This window comes from Triturus cristatus, chromosome 5_1 (genome assembly GCF_964204655.1).
Source record: "Triturus cristatus chromosome 5_1, aTriCri1.1, whole genome shotgun sequence".
Lineage (NCBI taxonomy): Eukaryota > Metazoa > Chordata > Amphibia > Caudata > Salamandridae > Triturus > Triturus cristatus.
In genome coordinates this window covers 450,380,974-450,396,759 of record NC_140587.1, presented here as the reverse complement: position 1 = coordinate 450,396,759, position 15,786 = coordinate 450,380,974, and the positions used below count along the sequence as shown (strand labels likewise).

The 15,786-nt window shown below is 48.3% G+C and overlaps 2 protein-coding genes across 2 annotated transcripts in view; one reads left to right on the top strand and one right to left on the bottom strand.

Moving 5' to 3' along the window:
• The window catches only part of TMEM67 (transmembrane protein 67), a 1,162,308-nt gene that overhangs the window by 53,677 nt on the left and 1,092,845 nt on the right, over window positions 1-15,786 (top strand). The window contains exon 3 of the mRNA XM_085605278.1: window positions 12,100-12,190. Coding sequence (XP_085461404.1) covers window positions 12,100-12,190 — 91 coding nt within the window. The remainder of the gene's footprint in view (window positions 1-12,099; window positions 12,191-15,786) is intronic.
• LOC146831047 (uncharacterized) overlaps window positions 1-15,786 on the bottom strand; it is a 498,359-nt gene that overhangs the window by 52,809 nt on the left and 429,764 nt on the right. The gene's annotated exons all lie outside the window — the stretch shown is intronic.

Sequence of the window (15,786 nt, the reverse complement as noted above, 5' to 3'; positions counted from 1 at the left end):
ACAGCAACAGTACAGTTAACACGAACGTCTACAACTGTAAGCCGAGGACGGGTAATGACCTTGTACATAAGATCTTATACATCATGTTTAAATAAACAGAGAGCATTCCCACATCAATTCAGCCATTTGGCACCGCATCATCATACTATATGGTCCAATCTGGCAGCAATATATCGCCAGTCGTCCTTACCCTAACTTGAGCAACCAATCCCTGTGCTATCATGTCCTTCCCTGCCTCTTCCGTTGTGGCTTGGTGAGTAAGGTATGCCTGGAATAGACCCCAGATGTCTTTGGATCTGCAACGTGTATGTATAAGAGCATTAAAATTATCAACGCACCATTCTGTGATTGTGGGCATCGGGTTCTTCATCCAACGTAATGCTATCCTCCGTTTTGCTATCAATATGCCCAATGCTAGCAACTTATGTGTTCCCTTGGGCAAATCTTTGACATATCCCAGAAGGGCCACTAGAGGGGTCATAGTAATCCTCACTCCTGCCATATCCTGTAGCGCATCAACCACCGAAGTCCAAAAGTTCTAGATTCCAGAGCAGTCCCATGCAAGATGTGTAAAGTTTGCCTTCGTTGCCCGCATCTTTTGAATTTGTCATCTTCCCTAAGCCCATATCTATATAAACGAGCAGGGGTGTAATACACTCTTTGCAGAAATTTCATGTATCGGACGATGCCTGCCGTTTTGTGAAATGGATTTCGTGCCTGCGCAGCAATATACCCGTTGCTCCTCTGTGATATCTATATCTAGTTCAGTGCGCCATTCTTGCAATGCCTTCATATTGAAGGAACTAATATCCGATTTTGAGAGCATATACAGTATTGAAATTACGCGCTGTGTGGACTGGACTCGCAGTAAGTACTCTAAGGGAGTGTATTCGCGTGGTTCCAGCATTTCATCCCCCATAGTCACTCGCAACGCTTGCCTAGAGCGATGATAGTGGGATTTTGAGAGCATGGGAGCTTCTAACCGATGTGATTGCAGCAGGTCCCACTGCTTGACCACCCCTTCGTGGAAGTAATCGCCCATAGTACTAATATCCAGCGAATGCATAGCAAGGGTAAAGGATTTCTCTTCTGCATTGGCAACCATTCGCACAGCTCTAGTGGTAATTTCGGTGAGTAGAGTAGGGTAATTCCCTGCATACCAGCGGCCCTTCAGAGCAGGCTTCTCGTTCTTCCGACCGGATCAATCGTATGGTATCGCCTCCGCGACTTACTGAAGAGGTACTGCGGCAGTGACGAGGAACTTACTGTGTCGCTTTCAATGTGCAAGTGTGGGATATCCTGAGCACCATGTAGCCAATAATATGCATGCATCTGTTGCGCAGTGCAATAGTACAACTCAAAATTCAGGGCGTTGAGACCCATTGCAGAGTATGGTTTAGCCATTCAACACAGGTTGTTTCTCTGCCCAAGCGAGCCGGATCAAAAGAGACCTCAATGTGCGAAAGAATGATCTTGGTAATAGTATGGGTATATTGACAAACAGAACAAGCATTTGCAATGCAATAGGTCTCGCATTTCTAAGAGTTTGAGCTATTGGCATTGTAAAATTACAATGCCTTTTATTTATGTTTTGGTTTTAAAACAAATAAAAGGCATTGTCATTTACAATGTCAGTAGCATAAACTCGCATAAAAGCAGTGTGCGGCGTGCAGCAGTGTTTCTTTTAGCAGTGTGAGGCATGCAGCACTGTGACGTGCAGCAGTGTGCGGCGTGCAGCAGTGTGCGGCGTGCAGCAGTGTGCTGCGTGCAGCAGTGTGCGGCGTGCAGCAGTGTTTCGTGTAGTAGTGTGAGGCATGCAGCACTGTGGAATGCAGCGGCGTGCAGCAGTGTGCGGCGTGCAGCAGTGTGCTGCGTGCAGCTGTGTTTTGCAGCATGCAGCAGTGAGTAATGCAGCAGTGTGCAGCAGTGTGTGGCGTGCAGCAGTGTGGCAGTTGCATCAGTGTGTGGCGTGCAGCAGTGTGTGGCGTGCAGCAGTGTGTGGCGTGCAGCAGTGTGTGGCGTGCAGCAGTGTGTGGCGTGCAGCAGTGTGTGGCGTGCAGCAGTGTGTGGCGTGCAGCAGTGTGTGGCGTGCAGCAGTGTGTGGCGTGCAGCAGTGTGTGGCGTGCAGCAGTGTGAGGCGTGCAGCAGTGTGAGGCGTGCAGCAGTGTGAGGCGTGCAGCAGTGTGAGGCGTGCAGCAGTGTGAGGCGTGCAGCAGTGTGAGGCGTGCAGCAGTGTGAGGCGTGCAGCAGTGTGAGGCGTGCAGCAGTGTGAGGCGTGCAGCAGTGTGAGGCGTGCAGCAGTGTGAGCGTGAGGAGAGACACGTGTGGAGGGTGAGGAGAGACACGTGTGGAGGGTGAGGAGAGACACGTGTGGAGGGTGAGGAGAGACATGTGTGGAGGGTGAGGAGAGACACGTGTGGAGGGTGAGGAGAGACACGTGTGGAGGGTGAGGAGAGACACGTGTGGAGGGTGAGGAGAGACACGTGTGGAGGGTGAGGAGAGACACGTGTGGCGGGTGAGGTGAGACACGTGTGGCGGGTGAGGAGAGACCGAGGTGGAGGGTGAGGAGAGACCGAGGTGGAGGGTGAGGAGAGACGCGTGTGGCGGGTGAGGTGAGACACGTGTGGCGGGTGAGGAGAGACACGTGTGGCGGGTGAGGAGAGACGCGTGTGGCGGGTGAGGTGAGACACGTGTGGCGGGTGAGGTGAGACACGTGTGGCGGGTGAGGTGAGACACGTGTGGCGGGTGAGGAGAGACACACGTGGAGGGTGAGGAGAGACGCGTGTGGCGGGTGAGGAGAGACGCGTGTGGCGGGTGAGGAGAGACGCGTGTGGCGGGTGAGGAGAGACGCGTGTGAGGAGAGACGCGTGTGGCGGGTGAGGTGAGACACGTGTGGCGGGTGAGGTGAGACACGTGTGGCGGGTGGGGAGAGACCGAGGTGGAGGGTGAGGAGAGACCGAGGTGGAGGGTGAGGAGAGAGGCGTGTGGCGGGTGAGGTGAGACACGTGTGGCGGGTGGGGAGAGACCGAGGTGGAGGGTGAGGAGAGACGCGTGTGGCGGGTGAGGTGAGACACGTGTGGCGGGTGAGGAGAGACCGAGGTGGAGGGTGAGGAGAGACGCGTGTGGCGGGTGAGGAGAGACGCGTGTGGCGGGTGAGGAGAGACGCGTGTGAGGAGAGACGCGTGTGGCGGGTGAGGTGAGACACGTGTGGCGGGTGAGGTGAGACACGTGTGGCGGGTGAGGTGAGACACGTGTGGCGGGTGAGGTGAGACACGTGTGGCGGGTGGGGAGAGACCGAGGTGGAGGGTGAGGAGAGACGCGTGTGGCGGGTGAGGTGAGACACGTGTGGCGGGTGGGGAGAGACCGAGGTGGAGGGTGAGGAGAGACGCGTGTGGCGGGTGAGGTGAGACACGTGTGGCGGGTGAGGTGAGACACGTGTGGCGGGTGAGGAGAGACCGAGGTGGAGGGTGAGGAGAGACCGAGGTGGAGGGTGAGGAGAGACACGTGGAGGGTGAGGAGAGACCCGTGTGGAGGGTGAGGAGAGACCCGTGTGGAGGGTGAGGAGAGACCCGTGTGGAGGGTGAGGAGAGACCCGTGTGGAGGGTGAGGAGAGACACGTGTGGAGGGTGAGGAGAGACACGTGTGGCGGGTGAGGAGAGACACGTGTGGCGGGTGAGGAGAGACCGAGGTGGAGGGTGAGGAGAGACCGAGGTGCAGGGTAAGGAGAGACCGAGGTGCAGGGTAAGGAGAGACCGAGTTGGAAGGGAATCAGAAGTGGAGGAGAGAGAGAGGTGGAGGGTGAGGAGAGACCGTGGTGGAGTGGGGAGGATATCACTTTTACTTCATCTCCTAGTGTAAGGTAACGCCCCCACCCCACAGGCCCTGCCGGGGCCGAGAGTAGATCACTGTTCGCATCAGCCGTCACCCGAGACCGCTCCATACTTGTTGGTAAATAGAGGTTCCCATTATCTGTTGATAATGGGATTCACTTGGGGGGCTGACTTGCCTCCTCCACCCCCAGGGCCAACATTGAAAAGGCATCAGAGACCTGGTGCTGCCTATGCTGCAGTACTGCGAGAGAGGGGGATGGGGGGGCAGGCAGAGGAAGAGGAGTGGGGTTAGAGAAGGGACAGGTGGAGAGAGAAAGAGGAGAGAAGGGACAGAGACAGAAAAGGAGCAAAAAAAGAATTAGAGAGAGTAAAGAGGAGAGTTGTGGAAAATGAAAACATTACGAGAGAACATGTAGCAAAGAGGTGTAGAGAGAAGATGGGAGAGAGTAAGGACGCAGCCAAGAGATAGGGCAGAGACAAAAAGAATCGAAACAATACAAAAGTATTTTCCAAACTCGTAAATAACCACGGGCCAAACAACTGATCTGCAATGAAGCATCCGAATCCGGTATATCATGACGTTAACCATGCAATAAAAAATGCATTAAAAAAACACCAAAAAACACGTATACACCATGTTGACCCTTTTCCATGCAACGTATTCTAAAACGCCATTCTCATTCATACATTCACAGCAAACCTGTTCACAAGAGTGACAGAAAATGTGGTATTAGTGTTACATTTTTGTTTACATCCATACCCGCTCACTTATGCAATTAAAGGATTCATAACCACACGGTTAAACAAAACGTACTGATTGGCCTTGCCGTGAAGGAGAAACACGTGTTGACACACACTCCCGATCTGTGAAACGTTCACCCCACTTTCTCGAAATTGAAACCAGTGCATGTGTCCGACGAACTACTTGCCGCTTATCTGAATGCACCAGTGGCAGAAGATAGTCACCATCTTGCATCAACACAATTAAAGGGAGGCATGTCTGTCTCTCCCCACCGCCACATGTCTCTGAGTCTTACTGTCTCATGCGAGATCTCCCTCTAGGGGACAGCTGACACCGACTCTTCCCCTGAGACAGTACGGGAGATGCATGTGTGTGCATAGTGTGTGTGTGTCATATGTATATATCTGTGTGTGTATGCATGTGTGTGTTTGTATGTGTATATGTTTGTGTATGCATGTGTGTGTTGGTGTGCAAGTATGGGTGTGTCATTGTGTTCATTTGTCTTCATGGATGTGTACACATATGTTTGTGTGTATACCTATGTCTGTGTATGCATGTTTGTGTGTATGTATATGTGTTTGAGTATGTTGGTGTGCGTGCTTGTTTATATGTGTATGTGGGGTTGGTGTGCATGTATATGCATATGTTTATGCATGTCTGTGTGTGTTTGTATATGTTCATATGTGTGTGTAAATGCATGTGTGTGTTTGTATGTGTGCATAGTTGTGTATGCATGTGATCAGAGAGAAGAGTGCACTTGAGGGCAAAGAGGAAAACATACAGGGAAGAGTATGTGAGGGCAGAGAGAAAAATACAGAGGGAAAAGCACGTGAGGGCAGAGAGAAAAATAGAGAGGGAAGAGTCCATGTGAGGGAGGAGAGAAAAATAGAGAGGGGAAGAGCTCATGTGAGAGCAAAGCGAAAAATACAGAGGGTAGGGCGCATGTTAGACCGGAGATAAAAACATAGAGGGAAGAGAGCAGAGAGAAAAATATAGAGAGAAGAACACATGCGAGGGCAGAGAAAAAAATACAGAGCGAAGAGCACATGTGAGAGCATAGAGAAAAAATGCAGAGGGAAGAGTACATGTGAGGGCAGAGTGAAAATACAGAGGGAATAGCACATGTGAGACCAGAGAGAAAAACATAGAGGGAAGAGCATATGTGAGGACAAAGAGAACAAGTACAGGCTATGCCAAGCGGAAGTGATCGTGTTTGCGATCAAACATCAAAGCGGCGAAAGTGAAAGTAATCGAGCAGAGCATCAAAGGGCTGGGTGAGAAGGGAGGGGGGGAATGCAAGGGTCAAAGCGGCTAAAGTGAAAGTAATCGAGCAGAGCATCAAAGGGCTGGGTGAGAAGGGAGGGGGAAATGCAAGGAGCAGCTGTGCACGTGCAAGCCATCGTGCACTCAAGCCCTAGGCCAGCAAAACCATGTGGGTAGCACTTTTGAAAGCCCACTTACAGAATGTCTCAAAGAGACAGCTTTCGCTGTCTCAGCGAGACCTAAAAAGCAAGCGTGGGAGCACTATCATCTTCATGAGCGAAATATGCCCTAGCAGCGACAATGGCAGACGGATCCATTTCTCAATGGACTTCGAGAGCTTTTACATAGCCCTGCTGTAGTTCTCGTGGACCACCACCTCAGGATCAGTATGTATCTGCACGCTCAGGAAGCACGTAGTATCCGTTGTCCATGCAATAGGATAATCTATCTGGGCTGGGATGGTATTGGAGGTAAGGGGGAATGCGAGCGATTTACTCCAATTGATACACAAACCGGAGTGATGTCCGAAATGCCCTACCTACTGTAGATTTGCAGTTAGGTTCTGCGCTGGAATATGTACATACAATAGCGTGTAGTCTACGTATACAGTGATTATCCGATTATAACAAGGGAACCTTATCCCACGATGCCCATGATATACGGGCAGTGCGCATGCCAAAGGTTCTGCAGTCAGCGCTTTCAACAAGGAGAAAAGGGGCACCTCTGCCTGCCTTGTACCTCTCTAATAGGAATTGGTTCTGATAGCAACCCATTCACGTGGACGCGTGCTGTAGGTTTCGCGTACAAGACGTCCACTAATTTAATGAACACTTCCCCCACCCGTCTCAACTCTGCCCTCAAAAAACACAATTCAAGAGAATCAAAAACCTTTTAGGCATCCAGGAAAATTGCCACGGCACGCTCCACCGAGTCTATATAGGTGATCGCACCGAAAAGCGTATGCAAGTTACTTACCAGTGGGCGGCTAGGTACGAACCCAGATTACTCTGGGGCCACTACTATCGGGAGTAAGGGAGCTAGCCGATTCGCCAGAATGTTTAGAAATATCTTGGTGTCTATATTGGGCAGAGATAGTAGCCTGTAATATGAACAATGCTGCGGAGGCTTATCCTTCTTTAACAATCAGAGTGGCCTCGCGCATACTGGGGGGCATGATGCCATCTGTCGCCATTTTCCTCAAATAGGTTGGACAGTTGCGGAACAAGCTCATCCTGATAAGCTTTGTAGAATGCTACTGTTAACCCATCTGACCCGGGGGCTTTATGATTGGACATCGTTTTCAAAGCTGTGGTTATCTCAGTAGGGCACACGGGCGTCATCAAGTGCTCCCTATGGGAGTTTGACAGCGCTAAATACTCTTCATCAGATTCTTCTGTATTTGATGGGCGTGAGGTATAAGGCTCTGTGTAATAAGTGAGAAATCTGTGTCTCTGCGCTGCGCCGTTTAGTACTGCACCGTTATCATCACACAGCTCCAACACTTCATTGGACCCGCCGACCGGCCGGGTCAGTGCAGCTAGCGTGGTGCTGGGTCTCTCCCTCTCCCCATGCACCCTCGCGGTAGCATATTTTCCCCAGATGCACAACTTCAGTTTGGGCATCCTCATTATATTCGTAAATCCTAGCCCTAATCCGAGCGAGCACTGCGGGGGAAGGATCTGTAATAGCTAGCCTCTCTAGCTCTACCAGTTTGGTCTACAGTCTTTGTAATCTACCTCTGATAGAGCGAAGCACCCCCGCATTTTTTGATATGACCAAGCACCCGATATAAACCTTGAATGTTTCCCAAATAGTAGCCCTTTAAGGGACACTGCCAAGATTAGTGGAAAAATAATGATCTATTTCTTTCGATACCTCTTCCTTAGATACAGTGTCCAACAAGGAATACTGAGGAAAGCACCACGTTCGGACCCTGGGCTGGAGATCGTAAATCTTTAGATTCAGTTTGACTGGAGAGTAATCCGAATATATACGCGGCAGGTGCTTACAGTCTGTTATGAAGGGTATTAAGTCTCGGGAGGCCAACAAGTTATCTATGCGCGTGTGTATGTCATGCACCGACTAGTAGCGCGTGTACTCCCTTCCCAAAGGGGCACGGTAACGTCATACCTCCACTAAACCATCGGCTTCCGCTGTTGCCGCAATAGCTTTAGCTGCTGACCAGGGAGTACGCAGGGGGCCTTTTGAACAGTCAATTACAGGGGATTGCACGCAGTTAAAATCTCCCTTGATAGAGTGGGCATTCTCGAATATGTGGTAGGCTTGTTGTGCAAAGACCGATAGAATTGGGGGTTATCATAGTTAGGACCATATGCTCCCACCATGCGTACGTCTAGATTATTCTTGCAACAGTGCACAATAACATACCTCCCTCCAGGGTCTGTTTCCACTACCTGTATTTTAATGTTAGCTCTCTGTCGGACCCACTCCAGTACTACATGCATGTTGTTGCAGGGATTCTGCACATACACAGAACTATGCGCAGGAAAACAGGACCTGGGTGTATAGGGGTTAAGGCTTCCTACCTCCTCAGTACCCAAAATCCCAGGACCGATTAGCTATAGTGTCTCACTCGCTGTCCTACTTAATCATAAAGATGCAAATGATTAGATACACCCCAGAACACAACACTCCCGACTCTCGCGGAAGCAAGACGTACCCTTTTGCTCACTCACTCGTACCTGTCAACAATAAGAATAGGCAGAGCCACTGTTATAATTCAAAATGTTTCTTTTAACTATAGTGCTCTATAATACAGTTTACAAGCCACTACCAGCAGCAAAACGCATAAACCTAAAACAGTTAGCATAGTAGCAAGTCCATATATTATAAAAGTGGATGTCATCGTATGTAGACACTGGATTGAGGACTATAAGACCTAACCACCCTCCCCTTGGTAAGAAGAAGTTTTATTATATAAAGGAAGATCTCTGGGCTTTGTCAGCAGACCCCATACCTTAGTGCCTAGATGGTATTTCTACATCATAGGAACAGCATAGCTCTTCTCCCTGGAAAGGTCTCTCTCCAAGTGTGTGTTAGAACACCATGCATCCCCATAATATCCCCATAATATCAAAGCACGAGTTTTCCAGCAGCCGCAGCTGTGTTAGCATGTTTTGTCTAGGTGCTAGGGACTGACCAAAACAGAATAACAAGGGGCATTGTTTATCGACCTTGCTCAGTGTTTAGACTAAACTCCAGGAACAGGCAGAGAACGCAGAAAGCAGACGGTTCTCATGTGAAAGGCACAAACCTAGTCCTGCAAAATAGTCATGTAGTAACAGGCGGAAAAGCAGCATCATGGCAGCAGAGCTCATGCTATCGTCAATGACTCGAGAACTGCCATAATACAACGTGTGTAGTAAATCCAGCTGCTATACAAGTACCCTTCACCCTTCTCTGTGGCAATAACCCACAGTTAGATGAGTTTCCTGCAGCACCGCCACATTTATATGTTGCCTGAGCAAATATAAAACCACCTTACTGAAATTCCATTGATCATTTAACCCTCTAATATTCCAAGTTAAGAAGCGTATTGTATGATTCCCCCTGTTCAGTCGTTGAGTCGCACCCCCCACTCATTCTCACAGCACATACAAAATGTTACAGTTATCGTGTTACTGCTTAGATAGAAACCTTCGATGTCATCCGAGCTACTGCTGCAAATTAATGGCTGGTCTATAATCCCCCCCCACCCTCTCACACGTCACGTCCCCAAACATCTGACATGACAGCATGTTCCCCTCCCTCAAAACCCCTACATCCCACCCGATAACAATGTGTAGTACACGTGACGGCAGTGAGTGCCCAACCACCTGTTATAAACACAAACATCGCTGCAAACATCATTTTAATCAATGTATCTATCCATGGCCTATAACTATTAGGCATAATCAAAACATAATATTCAGACACCAGAACAACAGAATGCCAACATCTTACTATGCATATAGGAGCTTTGGGGCCCCGCCCACCGCAATTGACACTCTAGCATCATTTAAATAAAGACAAAAAAATCTTATCCCCATCTTGAAGTGTGGCATCTACCCTCTCCACTACGTGTTAGTTAAGAATAGGCTTCCGTAAATTGCAGCATATTCCTACCACAGATGTTGTTACTGTATGAGTTATACCATCAATAGGTATTCCATCAGTCATTTTGATCAAGCGGTCCCGCAGAGTTATTGTCTCCGTAGTCACTCTCTTGCTCCTGCTTATTGGCCTGGCTTTGGCGCAGCCCTTGGGTACCTGCTGTGCGTTGCTGGGGTCCATGCAGTGCTTAATTTGAGCCGGTGCTCTGCACCAGAACTTAATTGGTTTCCGGTGCTCAGCCCCGGCACCTAATTGTCAACACCATACTTAGAACAGTCTACCACCTGGTGGCACTGCTCATCTAATTTAGAGATGAGCAGAACAACGGTTGTTTAGTAATACAATATACATAAAAAAATTGCTAACTCTTACCTCCCCAGCCATTCCTTTAGCTTTGGGGACCTGGAATAATCGGAACTGTCGCATTTACATGCAAGAGAAATGTTAGTCGTTGTTTTGGCAGCGATGGCCAGGGCGATAGGTGGTGCAAGCTGCAGTTGCTTCCTGGTCAGAACCCTGGCACTTAAGATTTTACAAATTAAGCACTGGGTTCATGTAAACTTTTTCTTTGCCATCGAAAGTGACCTTCAGGCGGGCTGTATAGAGCATGGCATAATCAATATTAAGCTTCCTCAGCTTACGTTTAATGGGAGCGAATCATCTGTGCGTCTCCTACACCAGCGGGGTGAAATCTGGATACAAAGACAAAAGGGAGCCCTCATTGTTGAGAGTTTGAAGCTCTCTTGTTCTCCGTAATGCTGCGTCTCTGTCTCTATAATTCAATATACAAGCTATTATTGGACGTGGAGGGGCCCCAGGCGGAGGTCTTGGTGTTAGCGAACAATGGGTACGCTCTACCACAAAAATAGAAGAAAACGCATCCAGGACCAACAACGTGACAAGGAGGTTCTCTGCATATAACTCCACGTTTCACATATGGGTTGACTTCGGCAGCCCCACTATACACAGGTTTTTGCGCCTGGAGCGCGCCTCAAGATCTTCAGCCTTAGCCTGCAGCATCTTCACGAGTTTCCCCATTTGCTTCTGGGTGCCTGAGGCTTCAACATTGGGATCTTCGACTTCTGAGACTCTCCTCTCGACCATGTCAATTTTCTGTGTGTTTGTCTAATCGCTCCGACATGCGGTAAGAGAGAGAGTCTATTTTCCCGTCAATCGTGGATAGGCTCTTCTGCATGGTTTCAAGTATGTGGCACAAGTCGCCTCCCAGTTCTGACCCCAGGTCTGAATCTGCTCCTTCCTCTCAGCCTGGATGATTTGCGCTGGTTGAACTGCAATTTCAATTCCGTTTTGTCTGGCTTCTACATGGTGGTGTTGTAGGCGACTTGTTTGCACAGCACCTCGGGTTGGCAGTCTTTTATGTCGTGTCTAGGGTAAAGTCTCCGTTCCAGGTGCCTCAAGCGATTATACGTAGCCGTGAGCCACAGGGGTTAGTGCTGCCACTGCTCAGGGCCGCTCACCTTGAATTGATGCCAGCAGCACTGCCCACTGCCTAGCAGGCTCCAGTGGCGCTATACATGTCATATTGCAAAAATGGCCCCACTCACCCATTCCTCTTTTCATGTTCTAGATTCGCAGCAACATGTGCAGGTGATCCACCACATGAGCACCAATGGCATCAAACCAGTCGCCCAGCTAAGACCTTTCACATGGCAGATACTCTCCTCCGCATCACAGAGATTAGCAGGGGATTGGGGAGGACCGGGCGCACACAACCAGTGCCCGCCTGTCAAAATTGAGCTGCTCCAGAAAGTCCAAGAGTCCCAATGTTCAATTGCCGCTGAGTAGGCTGCACGCCAAGTAATCTCCCTTCTTGCGTGTTTACATTGCGGCCATCTTGAGACCAGGCAGGCTCCGGCCTTGAAGAACTCATACTTAGTAACTATGGGCTGTATTTGATTCAGAGGTGATATTTGATTGTGAACAAGCATATCTTAATTTCTGTTGGTCCATTGTTTATTTACATTATAGGTTGTACATCTGTTTCCGTGATGAACTAAGGTGCTATCTGATGCTGAAATCAATGTTCTCACGTTTAAAAGGCGTATCAATAAATAAGCAACATATGTCTGTGAAATGTTCACTAGCAAACCATCTGAAATGTTTCCTGTATTTTTGCCATTGTTTCTTTAGGGTGTTACATCGGATGGCTGGGATTGCATTAGATGCCCAAGCGGTTTAAATTTGGAAGGAAAATGCCGGTGTCCTCCTGGAGATATTTTAGGTAAAAAACAATAACCGTATTTCTGCAATGTGTGTAAAAATCACAACCTGATTTTTAGATGTCGATAAAGTCATCCAATATCTCTTTTTACTTATGGAGATATGTGACTTAAAAGGAAATATTAGAGGACTTCATCAACTTTCCAAAATTAGGTTGTTAATCTTGTAACACATTGGGCTATCAAAGCATTCCAAAATATTAATCAAATCACATAAACTGGTAATTTCATACTTATGTTTATTTTACCACCTCATCTGATGTATCTAATTCAGTAAGAATATGCGAGCCGTGCACATGGGATTTATATAGTAGCAATTCCGTGTGACCTGTAGCAATCAACATTTTGTTAGGCAGTACTAAGCTTCTCTTTAGGAAATTAGTATGTTTCCCTTTTACTCACCTCTGGTATCAATGTAGAAACTATTTCTCTTTTAACCACCCCATGTCAGCAAACCTGACAACTGAATCATGTGTGACGAAGGGCAGCTACCAACTTATTTTTGATTGATGGGAGTCTGTAATTATTAACTCCACTTGTATAAAATGTGTGCTGCTTACCTACAGAGGTCAGCATATTTAAGAATAAAGATGTTTTTCTTGTAGTGTAAAATTCCATAGTGAAAAATGTGCAAAGTCCAGCTGATACAGAGCTAATGCTTCTTCCCTCGAAGTGTCTTGTAGCATCAGAAAGAGTTTGTGAAACTAAAACTAGATTGTTAAACCTTGCATTAGTAAGCAATTCAACATATGAGCAAAAAGAGCTTTGAACAGAATCATTCAAATCACAGTGGCAGAGTGAACTCTTTTGCATCCTTTCAATTCTGTGGCCGGAGGGTGTCTTCATGCTTGTTCTTCCCTGTGATTTGCTCTGTACAGTAGAACATCTTCCCGAGGTCATTTACTTTTGAATTGCTCAGCAGCAGAAACAAGAAACCGGGAACATGAGTGAACCAGAGTCCCATCATACTATCTGCCAAGATGTGGAAAAAACAACTGGCAGCAGTGGTTTCAATTCAGGGGGCTGGCTTTGTAGTCTTCCTGGGGCTTTTGTCAGTCTTTGGGCCAGCCAGTGGACACAGAGATAGTGTAGTTGGGTGTCAAGCTAGCCAGTAACTTTGCTTAGTACAGTTATTTAGTAATGGGCTTTATCCAAATGAACAAGTTAATTAACTTCAATTATGCTCTTTACAGTAGAGACTATCCAGCCGCAGATTTCCCAGGCATCAGACTGGATCCGGAAACTTTTCCATAATACCTCAGCATGCCGGTAGGTGGCACCATGCGGCTCTGCACAGACAACGTTCCGCTACAGGAGTGACATGCAGTGCTTATGTAGGGACCACTCCTGCGCGCTGACATAAGTTACTTTCAAGACTGTCCACGCCCCAGATGCAGAGCCCAAAAAGTGAATTGAAAGACCAGTGTGCAGATTCCTAGACTTTGATTCTTATTATTAATGGGTAGAGTCCAGTCACAGAACTGGGCGAACAGGAGGGTTGGTGAGGAATCTCCAGCTAGATACCAGAAAGAGCATTACCAAAGGTAGGTGGCTTGTTCTTCGAATAGATACTTTTAGGTGCAGATTCCTTGCCTTTTGAATAGGTACCAAAGCAGTACCTATGGAAGATGTCTGTGAATGGACTCAGACAAGAAAGTTCTGCAGAACCTAGCGGGCAAAGTGTCCTTCTCATCGGACTTTGCTGTCCAGACAGTAGTGCTTTGTGAATGTATGGAGGTACGCCCACGTAGCTACCTGGCAATTGACAAGGCAAGGACTCCGCATGCCAACGCAGTGGTAGCAGCTTTGGCCCTGGTGGAGTGGGTTCAGAGGCCTTCTTGAGGCTTCTTCTTTGTCAGTGCGTACCAGATTGTAATGCAGAGCACAACCTGGCCTTTTTTCTCTCCAGTAAATCCCACAAAAGCTCACGTCCCCGGTCCCACCCCCGGTGTTCTTTGGTACGATCGATGTTGGAAACTGAACGCTTTTTTGGGGTCTACGAGATGGGAGTCTCTCATCTTCCTTAGACAGCTGAAGCGGAGAATAGAACGTCGGCAGGGTGATGATTTGACCGGCGTGGAATGGCGTCTCAACTTTCGGTAGAAATGAGGCTCTAGTGCAAAAGACCTCCTGGCACACCATGACCCAACTCTCCCTCGTTTATTGCTGTACCACATGTTGGTGGTGGTGTCCGTGAGCCCCTGTAGCAGCCTCCCTTTGATGGATGGCAGGAAAACTTTCAGCGCCAAGCGGATGGCCCTCAGTTCCAGAATATTGATATTTAGCTGTGACTCTGCCAAAGACCTCTGCTCTCCACCTTTCCTAGATGGCCGCATCAGCCTAGAAGTGACACATCGACCATGACTGTGAGTTCTGGGCAGGGAAGGGGAGAGAGGTGGGGTCGCCGTCCAGTAGCCACCACTGCAGATCTTTTGCAGCCTCCTCCGAAATCTGAACCTGGTCGGAGATGTTGGGCCCACTGTGACTTCAGATCCCACCGCAGAACCTGCATATATACCTGGCGTGCTCGACCTGCAGGATGCAGGAGGCCATCAGAGGCCGAAGATTGTTGCCTGCCTTGAGATAAGGCTATTGCAGTAACCTCAGTAGGATTTGATTGTAACGTTGGTCTAAAATGGACTGAACAGTGTAAGAAAAGGTGATCGGGCCACCTCTTCAGGCGACAAAGTCGGCATTATTGTTGATCTACTTTTCTCAGGAGTGGGTATTGGAGTCAGGGTTGCGTCGGTACTGGAGTTGAGGGCTGAAGCGGCTCAGAGGGTCCAGCTGGCTTCGAGGGTTAACCTGTCATTCATAATCCAGGTTGTAGGCCTCTCGGCTCCATGATGACTGAAGGTGCACCAGAAGTAGTCTCTAGAGTTCCACATAGCCGAAGCATAGTGGAGTGAAACTATTCGATCTGGCACAGCATGACTGAAGACGCCAGAAACTTAGATTATACTTGAACCAGCTGCAGAGTTGGCTCCTGAGGATGTAGAGCGCAGCAAGACCAACATTTGAGAGCTTCTTCCTCTACTCCAGGAATGGGACCCTGAACAAGCTTTGCATTTGTAGTGGGACTTGGAGTGGTCCCAGCGCTGCGTCGTCTTATGCTTGGTGAAGTAAAGTTTGTCTTGCATTCCTTGATAGTCTTCATGTTCAATGACTCGCAGTCTCTGCTATTCTTGGAGGCGTGGCTCCACCCCAGATACTACAGGCCCATCTGGTTTCTAAACACATTGCAAAAAGCGGTCTTCGAGAGATGAATGATGAACCTTATCTGCGTTTAGAGCATGAGTACCTACAAACATTTGCCCAGGGGCCACAAAGTACAGTCTGTGGTGTGACTGAAAGCCACACTGATGCCAGCAGGGTGGCGGTAGGGGATCTGGGTGGTTCAGGGATTATGTAAGGATGTCTAAAAAAAAAAAATGTTAAGTTAAATAAACGAGAAAACATTTATTTGTAGGTAATAAATGCTTGCTCGTTTAGTTAACATTTTTTTCTGACTATCAGTGCTGAACAACTAAACAGCAGCTTGTGCTGCTGTTCACCCGGGGGGGCGCATGTAAAGGTAAAGAAAACTGGCCGTACTTTG